Source organism: Aulostomus chinensis, chromosome 4, assembly GCF_037954235.1.
Source record: "Aulostomus chinensis isolate RoL2024-O1b breed Wild chromosome 4, RoL_Achi_v1.0, whole genome shotgun sequence".
NCBI classification, from domain to species: domain Eukaryota; kingdom Metazoa; phylum Chordata; class Actinopteri; order Syngnathiformes; family Aulostomidae; genus Aulostomus; species Aulostomus chinensis.
Window position 1 is genome coordinate 1,817,343 of NC_141323.1, and position 22,658 is coordinate 1,840,000.

At 40.9% G+C, this 22,658-nt stretch overlaps 2 protein-coding genes across 4 annotated transcripts in view; one reads left to right on the forward strand and one right to left on the reverse strand.

The window, feature by feature from the left end:
* Positions 1-22,658, forward strand: part of LOC147262271 (NXPE family member 3-like) — a 22,896-nt gene continuing 238 nt past the window's right edge. The window contains exons 1-9 of one of the 2 annotated variants that reach the window (XM_086201000.1): positions 1-68; positions 11,752-11,943; positions 12,073-12,119; positions 15,714-16,870; positions 17,478-17,954; positions 18,748-19,043; positions 21,108-21,178; positions 21,307-21,504; positions 21,593-22,658. The exon at positions 21,593-22,658 is cut by the window's right edge and continues 238 nt beyond it. In XM_086201000.1, coding sequence (XP_086057126.1) covers positions 16,790-16,870; positions 17,478-17,954; positions 18,748-19,043; positions 21,108-21,178; positions 21,307-21,504; positions 21,593-22,146 — 1,677 coding nt within the window. In that variant the 5' untranslated portion in view covers positions 1-68; positions 11,752-11,943; positions 12,073-12,119; positions 15,714-16,789 and the 3' untranslated portion in view covers positions 22,147-22,658. The remainder of the gene's footprint in view (positions 69-11,751; positions 11,944-12,072; positions 12,120-15,713; positions 16,871-17,477; positions 17,955-18,747; positions 19,044-21,107; positions 21,179-21,306; positions 21,505-21,592) is intronic. The other variant, XM_086200999.1, reaches the window with a different exon arrangement.
* Positions 6,568-10,351, reverse strand: LOC147262272 (uncharacterized). 2 transcript variants are annotated; one of them, XM_086202363.1, is made up of 6 exons: positions 9,628-10,351; positions 9,358-9,500; positions 9,222-9,265; positions 8,655-8,768; positions 8,356-8,563; positions 6,568-7,776 (listed from the first exon to the last, which is right to left on the reverse strand). In XM_086202363.1, exons 3-6 carry the CDS (start codon positions 9,260-9,262, stop codon positions 7,291-7,293), a joined length of 849 nt encoding a protein of 282 aa, XP_086058489.1. In that variant the 5' UTR covers positions 9,263-9,265; positions 9,358-9,500; positions 9,628-10,351; the 3' UTR covers positions 6,568-7,290. The 2 variants fall into 2 exon arrangements, with proteins under 2 accessions (XP_086058489.1, XP_086058488.1); XM_086202362.1 differs by having other exon boundaries at positions 9,222-9,500.

The following is a 22,658-nucleotide window of genomic DNA, read 5'->3' on the forward strand; positions in this document are numbered from 1 at the left end:
GAGTGGAGGAGATGGTCTCCTCCGTCTCGTTGACCGTGGTTCCCGCTGAGATTCGCTCGATGAAGAAGGTAAGGTTGATTCGCTACCGTCTGGTCTCAGGCTGCTGGCTGAAAATAAGCACCTGTGCTCTTCCCTGGCAGGAGATTCAAGCCTCACGGCAGGTCAATAGTATAGCGACCGTTAGCTGCGATCGATGATGAATTATGAAAATAAAAATCAAGAATTTAGATGCTATGTAAAAGATGGCTTCAAAAACTCAGAAATGAGAGGCACGCTCAACTCCGTGTACCAAAAAAACCCCTCTGCTTAAGGAAAAGTTGTTGCGAGGAAAGACAAAAGTTCTGTTTCAAGATTCAAGAGGTTTATTTGTCACATGCATAATTGTACATGTACAACAGCAGTGAAATGAAATTGCAACACTCCAGCAACTGTGCAAGTAGCAAACAGCTTATTAAAATTATTTAAAAACTAAAATATACATCTGGCAGCCCCTGACCTGGCAGCCCCTGACGTCCGGAACTGGGAAGACAAGAGCTGACCAGCTTCAAAAATATAATAATAAAAAGACAATATACAAGGGAAAAAGAAATGCCAACATATTCATGAAAAAAATATACATAATAAAAAGGTTTAGAGAGAAAAAAAATACTATAATAATAAGAAGAAGAACTGTTCAAAATAAGTTATAAACAATTGCAGTGTAGGGGACCGCAGGCACACAAAAAAAAACCAGATACAACTGGTGAGTGATAAGGTGCTGGGCTGCAAGATGCAGAGTGCAAAAGATGCAGGGTGTGATGTGTATGATTTGATTTGCATTTAGTGATTATGGCCTGAGGGAAGAAGCTCCTTCTCAGCCTCTCAGTCCTGGCAATGATGGAGCGGAGTCGCTTGCCAGAGGGCAGCCACTCAAACAGTTTGTAGTTGGGTGGTGAATGTCCTTAATGATTCGCTATGCCCTGGACCTGCACCGCCTGGTGTAGATGTCCTGGAGACAGGGGAGTGCAGTTCTGGTGATACGTTCGGCGCACCGGATCACTCTGTGGAAGGATTTCCTGTCCTGGGAGCTGCAGCTGCCGTACCAGGCAGTGATGCTGTCAGAGAGCACAGACGCTACTGTGGCAGAGTAGAAGGATTTCAGCAGCGCAGTGGAGATCTTGAATTTCCTCAGCTGCCTGAAATGATACAAGCGCTGCCTTGCCTTCTTCACTAGGGTGGTGATGTGTGTAGACCATGTCAGGTCCTCTGAGATGTGAACTCCAAGGTACAGTACCTGAAGCTACTCACTTTCTCCACCGGGGTCCCGTGGATCGTGAGTGGTGTGTAGTGGATCCTCTGCTTCTCCCTCCTGAAGTCCACCACCATCTCCTTGGTCTTTGAGACATTCAGGTCCAAGTTGTTGTCCTTACACCATGATGACAACAGCTCCACCTCTTCCAGATAGGCTGTCTCGTTGTTGTTGGAGATCAGGCCAACCACCACCATGTCATCTGCAAATTTCAAGATGATGTTGGAGCTGTGAGAGGCTATGCAGTCATAGGTGCAAAGGGAGGAGAGCAGAGGACTCAGGACGCAGCTATGGGGGGTGCCGGTGCTGAGGTTTCAGGGGCTGGAGATGCTGGTTCCAACCTTCACCACCTGTGGTCTGTCAGTCAGGAAGCTCTGGACCCAGGAGCAGAGAGAGAAAAGAACAAAGAAACAAAAATATCAAGTAGAACAGAAGTGGAGAGACGCACCATCCGCACTAGGAGCTCGCGCAAAAAGACAAGTGGAAGAGAGCGCGAGCAACTATTACAATAAACTGGTCCGCCTGGGGGGAGTGACCTTTGACCTGTGTTGGGCCGTTGGCCAATCAGCACACTTTGCCGTCTTGGAATACCTCTCGGGCATTGACTTTTCAAGCCCAGAGCAATTCCATGCCCTGCAGATAGATCATCTAGATAAGTCAGAGTCATGAACATACTAGTGAAAAGCAAGGAACTTAACAACTACAGACAGTGAAATATTCATATCATGTTTGTGTGTGTGTGATTGAAGTTACGCAAGGAATTCTGTGAGAGAGACTTAAGTTACAAGGTGGCATCACTTAATAAAGTCCAGGGGCCTCATGTATCAATACTTGCGTGGATCTGATACTAAAAAAACTACTTATGGATGTTGATAGATTCCTACTCTTGTACTTCATTTAACAATGACACAGAACCTTTCAATCACATGAACACTCTAAATGATGTAAGCAGTTGGATTCTGGAATGTTTAAACACAGATCTCAAGAAAGAGGGTGCATCTTCACATGATCAGACAGTGCATCCCCAGTTCATAATCTTTGGCCTCTTCTGCAAGATGCGGATGTTTATTGCATCCTGTGGGTAGTAGAGTTTACAGTGAGGTGAGAAACCCCTTTCGCTGACCTTCCTGGCCAGTGTCGCTGGTTCCTGATTGAGTGATTGTTCCTCTTGATGATCAAGGATGACCACCATCTGGATAGTTGCAAATGGCTTGACATCATAAAAGAAAGGGGAAGTAGATGTCCTGGGTCCATACAAAGGTTTATTATCATTGTACGAGGTCAGAGAAGGGAAGTTCCATCTTTCTAGGTTGAGTGTTCTGAGGGGATTTACTCCAGACATCCTGAGGAATGTGATGAAGGAAAAGGGGGTTAGTGCGCTACACCTGTGTTGACCCGCTTTTTTGTGCAGTGTGAAGGGGGCTAAAGACAGATAATGGAGGACAACAGACATACAGAAGGAAAGAGAGAGAGAAAGGGAAGAGAATGATGGACAGTTGGGGACATGAGCAGTTGATGCTAAGGGTGGCAGCTTGAGTCTCTTCAGGTCTGTTGCCTCCTCCAGCAGCACATGGAATCTGGGATGCGGGGAGCCTGAAGGCTCTGGAGAAGAGGATGAGTTCGTAACACATTCGAGTATTATTTCTGTATAACAAATACAGGAGGACAGAGAGGAAAGAGAGAAGCTCAGTGCACTATGGGAGATCCCAGAAATACAACTAAATGTTCAGCTTCAATTCCACATGTTAGGACGAGGTTGAGAGTGTGATTGTGACAGTGAATGGGTTCATGAACAGACTGATGGAAACAAATTGAGTCTGGAAGAGATATAAATGCAGTACCCAGACTGTTGTTATCAACATCCACATGAATATTGAAGTCACCTACAATAACGACTATCTGTTTTGAGAAGGCAGTACACAATAATAAATAAAAGTGGCTGTAGAGTTTTCCAGGCTGGATGAGACAAACTGAGACTCAGGCTTTTAATTGAATTGAAACTTATTCTGGGTTTGGAATTTACTACTACATTTTTGTAAAAAATGGCAGCAACTCCACCTCCTCAGCCAGAGCCTCGAAGGACATGAGACTGGGAGGAGTGGATTCATTTAGACTAACATACTCATCATCACGCAGCCAGATTTCAGTGAGACACAGCAGGTCAATCCAATTTTGAGATATCAATTCATTCACTAATTCTGTTTTTGGCATCAACAAACTAATATTTAATAGTCCACATCTAATTTTGATATTCTTTTGAGATAATTTAGTGGTTGTGTTAATTTTTATTAGGTTTTTGTGATTCACTCCTCTAAAAATAGAATTGGAGTGAATAAACTGACATGGTCGGGGGACAGACAGTCTCTATGGGTTGTGGGTGGGTAACTGCCCTAGTGGACGCGCAGAGAAGCGTGTAAGACGGCAGCTCTGCTTCCTAGTCTGAACTCTGGGTTGTCAGGTTTTTGGTTCGATGATGTAGGAATTTTTCAACAAGTCATCATTAATCAATCAGAAGGACCCACAGAGTATATGTATTGCGCTGTTCAAAATCCGGATAGGACACCTTCCAGTTGGTTCAAAAGAATTTATTCAGATTAACAGGAAAGAATACAGAGCTCTGGAGATCGTCTTCCCCTTTGCTGGAGTCAGCATACGCAGATGCGTCGTCCCTGGCGTTGGGGCAAGAAGTCCCACGATCTAACTATCTTCTCCAGTTTTATGTGTTACAGGGGAGGTGCTTATGTGATCGCTTCTGCGTGCAAGTGTGTATTTTTGATCTTCGTGTCTGTTGCAGGATCTTTTGTCTGACCCCGTGCCAGTCCCTTCTGTTCCATCATGGCCTTGTTGTTGCAGCTGTGAAGATTAAAACCTCTTTCCGATTTACGGCCATGCTCTTATCTTTCACGGCCTCATCCCACCATAGAAATTCTCATGGACTCTGTTCTGACTTAATTAGCTTGAGGGAGTGATGCTAGCATGAGCTACACTCCTGCTATTCCCTGTTGTGACCTTTTCACCTGTGTCCACTCTTAAACAGTCTGGTCTGTGCTTCACTGCTGATAGTAAGTGTTTTTCTGTTGTCTTCTACCTTGGAATGTCTATCTGTGTTGTCTCCAGTATTTATAAGTTCCTTCCTAGAGTCACAATGGCACCAACTAATCCTGGTGCTTTGGAGATTTGTGGGACCCCTCTGTAAAACACCTTTTACTACTTCCCGATGTTCAAGAGGTCAAATAAGGTGACTTGCAGCTAAGTCATTGATTCTGCCTGGGATGCATGAGCAGGAGATCCCGGTACCGCTACTAACATTAAAGAAGTACATTGATGAACTAAATACAGTGTTGAAACATTTTCTACCTCTTTGGGAACTGCCACAGAAACATCTTTATTACAACTGCCTTGTGTTTCCTGCGCTCTATTTGAAGTGGATGTATGTATAAATTTGTCTACAATGATAAAGTGGGCCATATTTCTAGAAATGAAAGCAGCTCTGTCCAACGTGTGATGAATGCCGTCTCTCCTAATCAGACCAGGTCTCCCCCAGAAAGTTTTCCAATTGTCAATGAAGCCCACTTGGTTTGCTGGACACCACCGCAACAGACAGAGGTTGTACGATAACATGCGGCTAAGCATATTGTCGCTGGTCTGATTAGCCAGGGATCCAGAGAACACTAAGGAGTCTGACATCGTTTTTGCAAATGTACACACTGACTCAATATTGATTTTTGTGACCTCCGACTGGCGTAGTCGGATGTCATTACCGCCAATGTGAATAACGATTTTATCACAATTACATTTACTGTTAGCCAGCAGTTTCAAATTTGACTTGACGCTGCCCGTTTTGGCCCCTGGAATGCACTTGACTGCAGTCGCTGGTGTCGCTCATTTCACATTTTTCAAAATGGAACTTCCAATTACCAGAGTTGTCTTCCTAGCGGGTGTGTCGCAGAGTGTGGAGAACCTATGAGAAACGTGAAGCGATGGTTGGTGACTGACAGCAGGCTTCTGCTTAGGACTATGCTTCCTTTGGACAGTCACCCAGCCACCCTGGCAAGCAGCCAGGGGAGCATGAGTCAGGGCTAAGCCAAGGCGGTCCGCACCAGCTAACTGGGGACTGGCTAGATCTGGCAGGTAATTGTTTGGATCCATAGGTACAGAGCCGCCCCAGGTCCAGTTCAACCTCGCTAAGCCTCACCTCCAACGCTAAAAATAAATTACATTTAACACATTATTGGTATCACTAAGGGAGGCAAAGGAGTAACTGAACATGTGGCACACTGAGCAGGAGAAAGGAGAGCGAGAGGGAAAAGCCATTGCTAGCTTAGAGTGGAGAGTTTACAGGAAAGAAAGACTGTCGCTCCAAGACAAATGGTCTTTTAAACTTCGGCCAAAAAAAGCAATTAGGTATGTAGTTTTAATTTTCTCTTGATTTATTCAGTTTTCAAAATTTTGGTAAAACACTGATCTTGATCAGTTTGAAGGGTCCATTCTTTGATAAAAGTTCAAATACAAGAGGATTTATTCAAATCATTACAGATGTTTGCAAGTGTGGATGTTGTAGGCTTATTTCAGACATTTAAACAAAAGCCGGTAACGCTTTATATTAAAGTGCTTGTATTAAGCGTTAATAAGCGTTAATAAGGCCCTCATAAGTCCTTATAAGATGCTTATTAACATTATTATGTGTTTATAAAACTACATAAGCGTTAATATTGTCATTGTAGCATAGTTAATATCAGACTATAAGACACTTAAAGTGCTTGTATTAAGCGTTAATAAGCATTAATAAGGCCCTCATAAGTCCTTATAAGATGCTTACCAACATTATTGTGTTTATAAAACTACATAAGCATTAATATTGTCATTGTAGCATAGTTAATATCAGACTATAAGACACTTGTGAGAAACTTAACTCACCCACTGTGTCTTTGTCATTGCCTTTACAAATTCTTTGTTTGCTTTATTAAGATTAAAATATACTTCATTGCTCATCTATTATCAGTTAACTAGGCACTTGTTAATAGTTAATTATCCTATTTGCAGCTACTGGATCTAAAGTGGGAACAATGCCTTATTAAGACTAATAAATCGTTCATTATGCAATATAATGCCTTTAATAAACAGTTAACTATGCTTTTTGCAGCTACTGGATCTAAAGTGAGAACAATGCCTTATTAAGGCTAATAAATCTTTTATTATGCATTTATTAAAGGTTTATGATGATTTTCACAACTTCCACTTCTGGAATGAACCCTACATGTGGTTAAGGTTGTTAAATGGTTAGAAAAAATACACAATAATACAAATGTTACAATTTTGAAACCCAAAATTGTCATTTATTCCTGGCTGTGGCTGTCAAGTAAAGAGGACATTTACTAAAAATATATAAAAGTCATCTAAAAACAGGCATTTGAGGAATGTACCTTTAAACATTTAAGCATTATACGAAACCTCAATAAACGCAGACAAGTTACATTTTGTAAAATGCAACATAAAGCTGAGGTGTATGTTTTTTTAAAATTCCACTGAATATTAAACATTTTAACATTTTACAAAGCAACCACTATTTTGCTCTTTAAACATGGTCCATTTGCTTCCAAAGCATACATTTTTTTCATTGTACTTGAAAGGCAGATATGCAGGCACAAGAGACCATTTTATAAAACATTGCCTACAACAGGTCTGTATATATGATAAAACATTATGAAAATTTGACATGAAACATCACTAATCACAAAAATAGTGCAACTGCAACACAAAAACAGAGGTTGGTTTTATCAATATCAATGCAAAGATGATGAATCGACATGAATATGTGCCATGAAGAAATAGTGGACTATTGTATTGAAGATCTTGTGTGTAAACCAGTGCTATACACCATAAACTCATGAGGAATCTGTTCAGAGTTGGAGTTGCTCCTTGCTGGTCATTAGAAAAAATGCAGGTTTAAATGCACTTCTTCACTGGCTTCATTATTCAGCCAGAAACTCCCCAGCTGCTCTCTAGCCTTCATTGTAGCCTTCCCTGTACAGCTTAGCCACGTCATGTAGTAGCCTACCAAGAGGACCGTCTTTGTGTTTCCTGCCTAGCCATTCAGTCCACTCAATAAGACAAAGATGGTCAGACAGTAAGGATTCAGTATGATTACCTCTTTGTCTCCAAACTTGCTCCTTAATGCTACGCCAGGCTCTTTCTATGTGCTGTGTGTGGGCACCTGTTTGGGGATCTACATACCACCTTGAATGATTCACAGTCATATGACTGTAACCAAGTGCAGAGAGGGAACGATAAGCGCGCCATTCATCACTAATGATGTTTGATCCTATCCTGACATGATGTGCAATCAGTGGGACAAGGTCTTGTCGTCTTCTTCTTTCGACAAGGCGTAGCACTGGCTTTGCTCTCTTGCTCCTCTGCTGCTGCACACCAAGCATGCCGAAGACCCATTTCCGTCTTTTCCAAGTGCCACCCATTCTTCCTCTTCCATACTGTTGTGATGATGACCAATAAAGCGAAAACAAAAAAAGAAACAGAAATAATTTGTGCTGTAATGAAGAAACTTTCAGGCAAACTAAATGATGACCTGTACCGAACTAAATTTAATCTCAGAAATATGATCCATACAAAGTATTTTCACTTTTCTAGTTCTAGCTCTATTGTGACATTTCATTGATGTTTTGACAAGGGGAGGTTCCTCGATAAACCTTCTCTTCTAACCTCTCTGGCACATTTCCTTTTGAATCTTGTTAATTTTATAGCCTACTGTCTGTTTTTTAACATTATGTGCAAATAAAACTAACTGACATAATGTGATAATTTACAAATGACATGATAATGATATAATATAATATATATAATATAATACTTTAAGTAACTGCAGACACGAAAGTATCTAAACGTAGGCTGAGATTTTAATCTTTATGGTACAAGTAACCAAAAGCCTATAAAGCCAACAGATGCCTAATTCTGTCTAGCCCACTTACTGAGATGGTGTTTTAACTTTTACCAATCACTCACTTAACACCACAAACCATTTACAGCAAGCCCTTTATTGGAGCTCTACACACCTTTCTCTTATGGCGGAAATGACTCTCATCAATTACAACGAATTCCTGCTGTCCACCAATCAGCTGTCCTCGGCGTCTTCTCATTCGTTCAACAGCCCTTCTACAGACCTTCCTTAGTTTTTTGGCCATCCTGGAGAGGGTTGCAGTACTTGCAGCAATATGGTCTTCCATCATATCAACCTGTCTGAGACGTAAGCCCTGTGCAAATCTCCAGAATACATAACACATCATGAGTTTACTTACATTCTTTTTCAAAAAGCTTTTCCTAAGTAATTATCTAGCACTTTAAAATGTATTACCTATAAAGGAACTGCATCCACTGAAAGAGTGAAAGTCTGGACTTGCTGAAAAGAGACTTGCCCCGAATTGATTTCACTGTCTTGGTCCCTCGGTGCACTGCTCGCTGGCATGTCCTTAATAAAAGCACACAGAAAAAATATTAAACAGGTTATTTATACAGTTTAAAAAATATCATTACTGTACCTCAATTTCTGTTAACATTACGTACAGATATATATATGGCAAGTTAATGTTCAAATTTTACAAGGCATTAAACAGATGACTGTTTTTTTTGGCTGGTAAATGAAAGAAATCTACAACTCACCTGCATATTTTACCAGCATTTAGCTGATGTGTGGTTTAATTGAACTGAACTGAACTGAACTGAACTGAATTTTATGCCCTAGAAATGCGTCTGTCAAACAGGTTGGTTTAGGAACCATCGTCCAAACACATTTTGCATCCTTTCTGATGGCTGCCAAATAATCCATGAATAAGAACAAAACTGTTCAGTCAGACACACATTCTTGAAGGACTGTTACCCAGAGGCTAACTAACTGACATTATCCAAAGGAAAAAGTTATTACCAGTTGTAATGGTCTCTGCCCCTCTCCTTTGCCAGCTTCATCCTCTGGTGACAGATGCGGCATTTGATCTTTTTCATGAGAATTTTTTTTTCCTGAAGGTATTTTATTAGCTTTAAAGTTTTTCTGGGCAAACTACCTTCAGAAATCAGTTTTCTGAGTTTGTTTTGTAGCGCCATAGTCACTTCTTTTTCTTCTTCCTTCTCCTTCGGTGGTTTTTGGCGGGCCGCTTTTTTGACATCCGGAGTGGTTCTTCTTCCTCTTCTCGCGCCTCTCATGTATCTCGTTCATTAAAGAGATTTTAGAAGACATACGTTAAAAGCGGAAGTACCGATTGAAGCTAGCGGCTATTAGTTATAAGCACAAGGACATATTATATATATATATATATTTTAAGAAACCAACCTACCAGCATTAAGAAACCAACCAACATGAGAAATGATGAGCCATCCCCTGAGGCATCTGTTGCAGCAGCTTCTGATTTTTCTGGATCGTCTGAATCAAGTAACTCATTCTCTACCAACTCCTCCTCAGACTCCTCAGTCTCCTCAAGCTCTGCAACCTCAGATGATGGCAAGAAGAAGAAGAAGCGGAAGAGGAAGCGGTCAACTAACATAAAGAAGAAGAAGAGACAGAAAGGAACAAGGGAGAGAGGAAGCAAAAAGTTTGGACGGAGCACTGTTTTAAGGGGTAATTTATGTAAATAAAAACTAAGATTTAGAAGATTGTTACTGGCTATTTATTTTTGGGTGTGTCACTTAATGTTGTCAGTTTGAATGAAGTTGATGCTTTATGCTGTTCAACTATGTGCAAGTAAGCTAGGACACTGTTGTGACTGTTCGGCTATTCCTGCTGAATGCTATTAGTGTGCCTAGTTTACCTAATGAATGGTTTAATATTATTGAATGAAAGATCCTTTGTGTCACTGAGACTATATCTACTCTCTTTCTTCTTCACCATCAGCATGTGGTCCAGATGAGGTAATTGCACGTTACCGGAAAGTGTTGAAGGTCTACAAGAAGAAGCATAGCATCACTGCTGCTTGCAAAATAGTGGGAGTGGATCGCAACACAATTGGCTTGAATGCACCAATTGCAGAGCTTTCCATTGCTGCCCCAGAAAAGTTTGCAGAGTTCAAAGATCAGCATACAAGAAAGCACAAGCTTGGTGATTTTGCGGGGAAATGTCTTGATGCCATCAGTGGCAGTCCAGATATTGCCAGTACAGTTACAGCACTTAAGAAATCAGGGAAACTGTTGCCTGTTGGTAAAGGGAACTACTGAATTGCTTTTAATACAAATGGACCATGTTTGAGCGCAAAAGAGCAGTTGCCTTGTGAAATGTTTAAATGTTCAATGGAATTTTAAAAAATATATCCACCTCAGTTTTATGTTGCACTTTACAGAATTGCACTTTTTTTGCGTTAATGAATGTTTTGTAGAATATGCCTCAATGTGTAAAGGTGCTAGAAAGTGGACTCTTTTTTTTTCTTCCCCCAAATGTTTTAGGTCACTTTTATACATTTAATTTTAAAAAATGAATCTAGCCCAGCTTTTTGTTGCATTTTACAAAATGTAACTTGTCTGCGTTTATTGAGGTTTTGTATAATGCTTAAATATTTAAAGGTACATTCCTCAAATGCCTGTTTTTAGATGACTTTTATATATTTTTAGTAAATGTCCTCTTTACTTGACAGCCACAGCCAGCAATAAATGACAATTTTGGGTTTCAAAATTGTAACATTTGTATTATTGTGTATTTTTTCTAACCATTTTATCAACCTTGACCACATGTAGGGTTCATTCCAGAAGTGGAAGTTGTGAAAATCATCATAAACCATTAATTAATGCATAATAAAAGATTTATTAGCCTTAATAAGGCATTGTTCTCGCTTTAGATCCAGTAGCTGCAAAAAGCATAGTTAACTGTTTATTAAAGGCATTATATTGCATAATGAATGATTTATTAGTCTTAATAAGGCATTGTTCCCACTTTAGATCCAGTAGCTGCAAATAGGATAATTAACTATTAACACGTGCCTAGTTAACTGATAATAGATGAGCAATGAAGTATATTTTAATATTAATAAAGCAAACAAAGAATTTGTAAAGGCAATGACAAAGACACAGTGGGTGAGTTAAGTTTCTCACAAGTGTCTTATAGTCTGATATTAACTATGCTACAATGACAATATTAATGCTTATGTAGTTTTATAAACACAATAATGTTGATAAGCATCTTATAAGGACTTATGAGGGCCTTATTAATGCTTATTAACGCTTAATACAAGCACTTTAATATAAAGCGTTACCCAAAAGCCTGTTATCTTTGAGACAAAGGAGCCAAACATTCAACAGTTTTAACTTAATTCAAGGTATAAGCACATGTCTTTTGAAGAAAGCGTGTGGCTAAAGATTTTTAGACTCACAACTCAACTGCCACTGTTAGTGTACACTCTACCCTCAAACACCAAGTCATCAAAATACACTGAAACATGCCCTTCTTGTTCTTCTTGTCATCCAACCATTATAAGCTGGCAATGATTCAGGACCAGTGGAAAACTCCCAAAAATGAACTGGCAGCAAGCTTGAGTCATTTCCTTTATGATGTGGGCATGATTCTTGGTTGGAGTTTTAAGACTGACTGCTGAGGACAACAAGGATAAGCAGACATTGCCACACTGAGAGTTACATTCAAGGAAATAACCCAGAAAGTAGCCTTTCAGGTTGGTGCTTACTTGCTGACAAATGTGACTTATTGTTAGTGAATGAGAAATGTTAGTGTTCTTTTTGTTTTTTTTTAAGAGCGATAATGGTGTAGCTAAATGCTTAATTGCATTCATGTCAATTTACAGGCTGCTGCTGCTCAGAAAAACGACATAATTCTGCTCAAAGCAAATGTGTGAGTAAAATACCATTTTTTTTCTCCCAAATTACAGTTTGAACGTTTTTCAGACCTGGATACAGCAACTAAAGGCGTGTGTGAGTGTTTGTTTGTGTTTGTGTGTGTGAGTAGGCCAGTACTTATTTTCACACAGTGACTGGTAAAGCGTGGAACACAAAACTAAATGGAATTGTGCTGCTGCGACTTGTAAATACATCCAAATTCCTCTTATGTGAGTCAATATCTTCTCTGCCAACAAACCTCTGCTCAGGGAATATTTATTATATGTATGTATGAGTGTCTTTTAATTTATAAACTTGGCACAACATCATCATTAAAACCTAAAAGGCTTAGCTATGTAGGCTTTGTTGTTATGAGATAATGGAAAATGAATCAAGTCAAGTCAATTTTATTTTCATAGCGTCAAATCACCATCGATCCATCCATCCGTTTTCTTACGCTTATCCTGTCAAGGGTCGCAGGGGGGCTGGAGCCTATCCCAGGGGCTTTTGGGAGAGAGGCAGAGTACACCCTGGACAGGTTGCAAGTCCATCGCAGGGCCAACACATCTAGACAGACAACCATTCACACTCACAGTCATACCTACGGTCAATTAAGAGTATCCAGCTGGCCTCGTCCCCATTTGCATGTCTTTGGATCATGGGAGGAAGCTGGAGTACCAGGAGAGAACCCACGCTGGCACAGGGAGAACATGCAAACTCGACACAGAAAGATCCCGTGGCCATGCTAGGACTCAAACCTGAAACCTTCTTGCTGTGAGGCAACAGTGCTAACCACTGCACCATTGCGCCGCCCTGTGCCAAATCAAAACAAAAGTTATCTCATGGCACTTTACAAGTAGAGCAGGTCTGGTACCATACTCCTTCAGTGAATTTGCACCCAACAATTTTCCATGAGCACGCACACCCTGCAAAAGCAGCAACAAAAACCTTCCTTTTTACAGGGAGGAATGTCGTGCAGATCCGTGGTCAATAGGAATGGCCACCTGCATTTACCGATTGAGGAGAAAGAACAGGAGGGAATGTGGCAGGGAGCTAATGCAGAGAAGTCAGTACAGGAGAGACATGGTCTCTTCTACTAGTTCTCATCAACACGCGGGCAGCAGCATTTTGGACCAGCTGGAGAGTCTTTAGGGACTCTGTGGTGCAGCCTGATAGGAGGGAATTGCAGTAATCCAGCCTGGAAGGATGTACTAGTTTTTCTGCATCTTTTTGACAGGTTGTGCCGGATCTTAGCAATGTTATGTAAAAGAAAGAAAGCAGTCATAGAGATTTGTTTAATATGGGAGTTAAAGGACAGATCCTGATCGAAGAGAACTCCTAGGGTCTTTACAGCAGTGCTGGGGGCCAAGGTATGCCATCGATGGTACCTATCTCAGTAGATGGGGTATTCGTCAGGTGTTTTGGGCCGAGCACAAAAACTTCAGTTTTGTCAGAGTTTAATAGAAGGAAATTATGGGTCATCCATATTTTTATTTCCTTTAGACAGGTGTCCAGTTTAGTCAGGTGATTTGTTTGATGAGGATGCATTGATAAGTACAACTGCGTATCGTCTGTATAACAGTGAAAATTAATCAAGTGTTTCCTTATAATGTGACCTATAGGAAGCAGGTATAGGGTGAGGAGGACTGGTCTAAGCACAGACCCTTGTGGAACACCATAACTAACTGTAGGGGTTTCAGAGGGGTTATCGTTAGCGAGTACGAACTGAGATAGACCTAGTAAATCTGACCTAAACCAATTTAGTGCAATTTCTTTAATGCCATATCAAGTCACATATTTATAAAAATTAATTTTAAGTCTTTGTGAAAGATCTGCATGTTTCTAATAGGTTCAAAGACAGCTGCAGAATAAATAATCAGCATATTTGATGATTATTTTAACTAAATATTTCAACGGTTTTTGATCAATTTCCTGCAGCAGGCAGACAAGAAAGGAAGCATTTTATATTAAAAAAAATGTGCCAGTTAGTTACATGGATTAGTAAGTATGATGTGAAATACTGATACTGTAAAGTAAGTGAGTGAAAGCAATTGAGAGTAGGTTACTGTGCATAACTGGTTTGGCAGAGTTCGACAGTGAGGCGTTACCTGACATTTCTTTTTAGATCTTCTGTCTCTCACTTTTCTTTTCATTCTACCCAATCCAGCTATTTGAAATTTGGGGATATTTTCACAATGATATAGTTTATTGCAAATGTTATGTTGATGTAGTTTACAGTATACAATGTTTTTGTTTGGTCTAATAATGTTTCACTTAGATAAGCTAGGCAAAATTGACAAGTTAACATTTAATATCTTGCAATTCATATTGGCACAGTTTTGTATACTGACCAACACAGTGCGGACATACTTAGTTTATGGGGATCACCTGTGTCTTGCCCAACAAGTCCTCCAATTGGACTTGCCAATATATCAGGCTTTGTTGTTTTTTTAAATGATTGCCTGTTGTCAGTTTGCAGTCTAATAGGTTCCTATTGTTGAATTAGTCAGTTTAATTTCTCTTTTCTTGCCTGACTCCTGCAGTTTCTGCATTTTGGTTTGTCAGCCTAAACACCACCAGTGTAACATGAGAATGTAAAGAGATAATGAGTATCATCAAAAATAATTTAATTGTGTAATTGTAATTCACAACTTATTCGTTATTAAGCTGTCTTTCAAAACTATTTACAACCTAAGTAAGTAAAACAGGAGTGTATTCGTCTGCAGAACCTTTTGATCAAGGGTGTCAAACTGATCCAGTGAAGGGCCGGTGTGCCTGCAGGTTCTCATTCCAACCATGCAAAAGCAACACCTGATCCAACAAATGAGCTGTGTGGACACACCTTAGTTGATGGAAGTAGAATTACCTGTAGTGTTGCTTTTACTTGGTTGGAATGAAAACCTGCAGTCACACACCCCTTTACAGGATCAGTTTGACACCACAGCTTTAGATGCAAAAAGGAGAAATGACTAGGTTTCACTGGTATCTGGTGGTAAAGACTTTGTGAAAAAGGAAGCCATTTCAGGTACACGCATTCCGAGTCAATGTTGTGTTTAAAATGTGATCAATCCATAGAGTACACTAAAGTAAAACACAAGGAGGAGTAAAACGTGATGATTTATATAACTATCACGCAGAAATTATACCACCAGCTATCACTAAGCGGGGAAATACAACTCAAGTGTAGCAAATGGGGTTCAACAAAAAGGTATTCAATCATAAAAAGACCAAGTGACAACACAGGAAACTCAAGAGAGACACAGGTGGTGCAATCAACACAGGTGAGACACATGAGGTAATCACAGGAAGGAGCACAGGAAGAAGGGACACTAACTACAAACAGTAATACGAGACAGGGATCGTGACAAGCTATCTCTTTTGCAGAATATAATGTAGCATTTCCTGGGCCCAATATATGTGTTGTTATCAATCAATAACATATTTGCTTGATGTCTCTGTTTTAAAAAACTCTGTTGTACTTTGTTAAAACCATGGTTAGAAATAGTTCAAATACACTGGAGGCCATACAGGTTCAAGAATGTCTTCTATGAGAATTTATTAATATGAAGTGAATAACACTTCTTTCTTTCTTTGTTATGTCATTCTACAGCAAGAAATGAAGACTGAAGCTGGCAAAAGAAGCATTTTCAAGGATTGCCTGCCAAAGTGCAGCACCATCTTTATTTTAATAGTCTTCATATTGATCTTTGTACAACAACACACAGACTTCCTGGGGGTGAGAACTTGACCTGAAACAGTGTTTCAGATGTCTGTTTTACAGTGATACAATAATGTCTGTAGAAGTTTGCACATACATTTATTTAATTTTTTTTAGCAAAGTGACAGTGCTGGTAATAGATTGAAAGCAGGGATTCCCCTCCATAATATCCATACATCCATTGTGCTAACCACTGCACCACTGTGCTGCCCCCTGCATGAAATATATATCTATATATTGTATTTTTTATACAAAATCTCAAAAGGGTGGTATGATGGTGCAGTGGTTAGCACTGTTGCCTCACAGCAAGAAGGCTCTGGGTTCAAGCCCTGACATGGGGTCTTGTCCGTTAATTCCAATAGTGCCTAAATTGAACCATATTTACAATTTATGGCAACCACCAAATTAGGTCCTCAAAAGTTCTCTCTCTGGAATTAGACATGAAAAATCCTTGTGCAAGTATGAAAATTTTTTTTAGAGAAAAAAGTAATATCTCTGCAGCAGCAAAGGAACAAGAGAGTATAAGTGTGGGAGAAAATTGTGGCGAGTCAATGCATAGCTTTGAATGCCTTAATTCATTAAATGTTTAATTATAAATTACAGGCGATGACTTACAAATTGGACTGCACGGTGGTGCAGTGGTTAGCACTGTGGCCTCACAGCAAGAAAGTTCCGGGTTCGAGTCCCGGCTCGGGCACGGGATCTTTCTGTGTGGAGTTTGCATGTTCTCCCCGTGTCTGCGTGGGTTCTCTCTCTCTGGGTACTTTGGCTTCCTCCCACAGTCCAAAAACATGCAATTGGGGACAAGGCTGATTGATACTCTAAATTGACCATAGGTATGAATGTGAGTGTGAATGGTTGTTCGTCTCTCTATGTTGGCCCTGCGATGGACTGGCAACCTGTCCAGGGTGTAACCTGCCTCTCGCCCGTTGACGCTGGGATAGGCTCCAGCCCCCCCGCGACCCTTAATGTGTAGGAATAAGCGGAAGATGACGATGGATGGATGGACTTACAAATTACGGGTGAAAACTAGAGGAATGGTATTGAAGGTAAAACTTATTTTCCCTTTGCCTAAATCCCACAGGTAAAACGTGAGCATAGGAGCGACAAATATTATTATGAATATTAATTAACATATTAAACAAAGTAAATATCATTCAGGTCCCTACCAGGTTAGGGTTGCAGACTCTGTTACCACAGTAACTGACTCAAAGCTTAAGTTACCTTTCTTTCTGAACCTTGCTCGAGTTGCTGCTGCTTTTGTCCAAGGAGCACCTGGTCGTTCTCACTTAAAAAAGGGAGAATAGACCATAGTGCACAGCATGACAAGTCATTACTACCACCCTGTGTCCAAAGGGGGAAACAGCATGTCAGCTTGTTACAGCCCTCTTATAATCTATTTTCCATTTAAAAGCATTTTAAACTATATTTACAAATCTGACACTTACAGAAAACAACAAAGAACACAGAAATGGATATATAAACTATACTGAGAGCTATATTAAACCTGATTGTAATCCCAGCTGCCTTTGGGCACAGCTTGAATTCACACTCTATACATCAGCATCAACATGTTGTGTTATTCATGTGCTTAATTTGGTTCATTTTTCTTTGATATATATTTGAATGCATCTTTGTCTACTGATCCCCTACCAGTTTCAGCACAGGGAAGACTCCACCATCATTATCTCATCAATTTCCACCAACCTTGGACAGCACAATGTCAGGAATTCCACCATCCCTGCCCAGAAACATAGCTTCTGTGTCCTCAAGCCCCTGTCACCTGGGGATGCCGAGGAGGAGCGCCTCCTACTGGAGACCATTGCTTGGCCTGAAACCCCATCCTTAAAAAATGGCTTTTTCCTGGAGCATACTAGCCATCCTATCCACAGCAGCTTCACTATTCTCCCAGGGAAGGGAGGAGCAGAGTGGCACCTCGGGGATCAGCTGGAAGTTATGATTAACATGTATGACTTCAAGGGCAATCCCAAAACGACTGGGGGTGACTTTTTAATTGCACGGCTACACAACTTCTCTCTTGGTGCTGGTGTCGCTGGGCAAGTGGTGGATCATCTCAATGGCAGCTACACTGCAGTCTTTCCTTTGCTCTGGATGGGAGGAGCAGAGGTTGAGGTAAAATTAAAAATTGTGGTGTATAACATGATGTTGGTGTATGTTCCATTGATTTTTAGCTAAGCTTTACCCCCCAACTTTGATAAAGTTGAAGCAATTTGGTGTGATGTGCTGTGGGGCAAAATATCTTATGCTTGTATTCATCTTAAGGCTTTATTTCAGGCATTTAACTTAAAACCTATTTAAAAAATAATTAAATCTTAGATGAGTGAAAAGAAATTTGTCTATGCTGTCATGCTCTTAAACTTAGAAATTGGAATTTCAGAGTTCCCAGTTGAATATTAATAAATCAATATAATACTGAAACCCCACCTTGCAATGACATTTAAATGCCCAAAATATCATATAAGGGGAGTAAACCCCATGTACTGTGTGTGTGTGCGTGTGTGTTTGCCTGATTAATGATATTTCAGATGTTTCTGACATTATATCTTGTAATGCTACCATTCGGTCCTTGCGGTAATTACTCTTATTTCACTCTGAAGGGTATTTATACATTAATATCAATTAGCTGATTCTCACTTTTACATAGAAGAGAGTTATAAGCAATCCTTAAGCATTTGGTAATTCCAAAACCAGAACAAGGGAATACTCACTGAAGGCACAACCCCCAACACAGAGTCTTTGCAGTCAAGTCCACAAACTTGACCAACAACAGTAAATTACTTTTAAAAAACTAATTTTCAAGATGTAACTGCGGATTTGCTGTAATTTTCTTTTTTTTTTTTTTTCTTTTGCACTGCCTAAGATGTCCACGTCCTGGTGGTTGAACTGTTTTTGTCTCTTCTACCAGGTTAAATTGGTTCACTCCAGTGAGGCCATAACAGTCCTGAGCAGACTGACCCAAGAACAGCCGGACAGAATTTCGTTTCAGAGCATGTTCCGCTCCAGCTCTATCTCTGAAACTACTACCTGTAACATCTGCATGCGTTCCACCGAGCGCCAGCTATGCAACTTCACAGACCTCCGAGCAGGTGAACCGTGGTTCTGCTACAAGCCAAAGAAACTCAGCTGTGACACCAGGATTAGCCATTCCAATGAAGATTTTATACTGAAAATCAACCCAAAGGAGGACAAACTTTTTCAGAGGTAAGGTGTAATTATTATCATATGTAAATGGTGGTGGCAATACTAAGGTGCAGTGGTTAGCACTGTCGCCTCACAGCAAGAAGGTTCCAGGTTCGAGTCCCGGCTTGAGCATGGGATCTTTCTGTGTGGAGTTGGGGACTTGGCTAATTGGATAATCTAAATTGACCAGAGGCAGGGCTGTGATTGTGAATGGGTGTCTGTCTTTGTGTGTTGGTCCTGTGACGGACTGGTGATCTGTCCAGGTTGTACCCTGCCACTCCTGCATCCATCCATCCATAATCTCCTGCTTATCCTGTTAAGGGTCACAGGGGATTGGAGTCTATCTCAGAGGCTTTCCCAGGGGGGTTACACCCTGGACAGGTCGCCAGTCCATCATATATAGACAGACAATCCTTCACACTCATACCTACGGTCAATTCACCGTACCCACCTCTTCCCATTCACATGTCTTTGGACTGTGGGATGAAGCTGGTGAGCCCAGAGAGAACCCATGCAGGCACAGGGAGAACATGCAAACTCCACACAGAAAGATCCCGTGTCCGAGCCGGGGTTGAAACGCGGAACCTTCTTAATGCAAGGCAGCAGTGCTAACTACTGCACCACCGTGCTGCCTTTTTCATCACCAGGTTAAATAATTTAAAGAAGCTTGTGAAGACAAAGCAGCTACATCTAAAGTTTGTGAAAGAGTAGACCCAGCGAGGAGCATTTATTATCCTAAGTTGTTTGGTTAGCTCTTGTAGCAGTAGTGTCAAATCAAGAAGATGAACGTGACTGAATGTGAGAGTGTTGTTGAGTGTTATGACTGAAAGTCGGTAGGGCTGTAATCTCCCAGTCGACTGGTCGATTTATTAGTCAATACGTTCTGGCTCGACCAAAATTCTTATTGGTCGATTTTTTGCCACGTTAATTTCATCAGAAGGAAAGTACCGGAAGCCCCCCTGTTTCACAAATAACAATCTATCTTTGAACACCCCCCTTGTTTTTGCTATTTTGGATTAGCCCAACCCCCAAGAGACAGACAGATTGAAGAATACTAGGTCAATGTCTGGTGGTTTGATGAATGTATATTTAATTTTGACGGTTTCATTTTAATTCAGTCCTCGTCCACCATGTCAAAGACATCTGCAGTGTGGCGGCATTTCATGAAAATAGATAATGGAAAAAAGTCGAATGCAAAGTTTGCAAACAATAGTTTGCATATCTCAGCTCCACGACAAACACGACAGCGTATCACCTAAAAACGGTAAGCTAACTTGTCAACCTTAGGTTGCCCCATCAGTTTTGAGTATATGAACATATCGGCATTGACATTTCAGTATTTTAGTCTAATAATTGTTTTGTTTTAATTGTAAAAATTCTTACAGTGGACTTGCCCTTTTGTGTTTAAGAGTAAAGTTTTAAGTTAAAAGTCTATTTGTGTCTCAGCCGCAATGCGGAGCCTGAACGGTGGAGTTCAGTCTCGCTCTGTGTGCAGGACAAATGATAGTGTCAGTCAATTATTATAACGTGACAAAAACAATTGCCAAAGTATTCCTTGACAGGTTTTGTGTTGATAGTTGACACAGTATATTTTTCATATATAAAATTGGTCGATTTTTCGTCAAAATTTGAGGGCTTCAGTCGACCAAGTCGACCTCACAGCAAGAAAGTTTCGGGTTCGAGTCCCGGCTCGGGCACGGGATCTTTCTGTGTGGAGTTTGCATGTTCTCCCAGTGTCTGTGTGGGTTCTCTCCAGGTATTCCGGTCCAAACTCCCACAGTCCAAAAACATGCAATTTGGGGACTAGGCAGATTGGATTCTCTAAAATTGACTGTAGGTATGAGTGTGAATGGTTGTTCGTCTCTGCGATGGACTGCCGACCTGTCCAGGGTGTACCCCGCCTCTCGCCCGTTGACGCTGGGATAGGCTCCAGCCCCCCCGTGACCCTTAATGTGTAGGAATAAGCGGAAGATGACGATGGATGGATGGATTACAGAGGGCTTCAGTTGACCAAGAATTTCTTTGGTTGATTACAGCCCTAAGAGTCGGTAATGATGTGTTAATATGTTGTCTTTTCACCTTCAGTGGAATCAACTTGAAAGTCTCTATTAAGGCTTCAGGGTCAGCCAGTGTCAATGTGCTGCCAAAAAAGAAAGGTACAAAACTGCTTTTACTCCCCATTGAATTTTTTTTTAATAATATCTTGCAAACAATTAAAAAATAAAACAAGCAGTAAAAATATGGAAAAGTATAATGATAGTCTTATTCTTTAACATCTCCTCAGGTCAACCAGAGGAGAAGAGCACGTTTGAAGCCTCTGGTTATTATTATCAGGGACTTTGGCAAGCTCTGGATGGCACAACAATCAGACAGTTTCACACATCTGGTACCATGAATCAGTGTTTGGAGAACAAGACAGTACATCTGTATGGTGACTCCACTATCAGGCAATGGTTTGAATACCTCACCAGTGTAAAACATGGTAGGTATTCAACAGAAATCTTAAGCAAAGATTCTGTTCTGCTCACAGACATTGACCTCATTTTGTCTCACTTGTATTTCCTCTGCAGATCTCAAAGAGTTTGACTTGCACAGCCTGAAACAGGCCGGGCCTTTCATGGCCTTAGAGTTTGCAAACAACATTTTGCTGACATTCCGCTGCCATGGCCCCCCTATCCGTTTCCACAGTGTCCCAATCAGGGAGCTCCGCTACATTGCTAATGAACTGGATGGTTTAAGCGGAGGCGAGAACACAGTTGTGGTTATTGGGATCTGGTCTCACTTCAGCACATTTACCACCGAAGTTTACATTCATCGTTTGCAGAGCATCCGCAGGGCAGTGCTACGTCTGCTGCAAAGGGCTCCTGCCACTCGTGTCATCCTTCGCACTGCAAACCTGAAAGCTCTGACACTTACAGATTCACTGACCAAAAGTGACTGGTACTCATTCCAGCAATATAGGGTGCTGCGGGCTATCTTTAAAGGGCTAAATGTTCATCTTATCGATGCTTGGGAGATGACCTTGGCCCACCACCTGCCACATAACCTCCATCCACAGCCTCCAATTATAAAGAATATGATTGATGTCCTCTTGTCCTTCATATGTCCTCGAAAGGGTGGCTAGATTTATACATGTTGAAGCATGTTTTGTTGAGTTTTGTGATCTGTTCAAATTCATGCAATCTTGGGATTGTCAAGCAGCATTCCGGATGATGCGAGAGCAGCAGATGAACAGGTTAAGTGATAGTTGTTTTACCTTCAGCCCAGTCTTTATGTAGCTTATCTGACACTGAAGAAAAACTGTGAACAGAGGTTAGTACAAACAGTCCCTTTATACTTCTGATGCGGACCTGAGAATAGGCCCATGCCAAGATCAAGGGCAAAAACTCAAGCCAAGTTAAGCCAGTTTTGTTTGCATAGCACCAAATCACAACAAAAGTTATCTTATGACACTTTACAAGTAGAGCAAATCCAGCACCGCACTCCAGTGTATTTACACTCAACAAATCTCCATGAGCAAACACATCAGGCAACAGCGGTGACGCAAACCTTCCTTTTAACAGGCAGGAACGTTGAGCAGATCCAGGCTCAATGGGGACGGCCACCTGATTTGACCGACTGGGGGGAAAGAGAACA

Bases quoted from the DNA above. Each gene is read 5' to 3' on its own strand.
- LOC147262272 (XM_086202362.1), bottom strand. From the start codon at position 9,496: ATGAGAGGCGCGAGAAGAGGAAGAAGAACCACTCCGGATGTCAAAAAA. The intron at 8,769-9,221 runs GTAATAACTTTT...GCTTTTATTAAG, and splicing joins GGCAGAGACCATTACAACTG to GACATGCCAGCGAGCAGTGC. The intron at 7,777-8,355 runs GTGTGTAGAGCT...TCATCACAACAG, and splicing joins ATTTCCGCCATAAGAGAAAG to TATGGAAGAGGAAGAATGGG.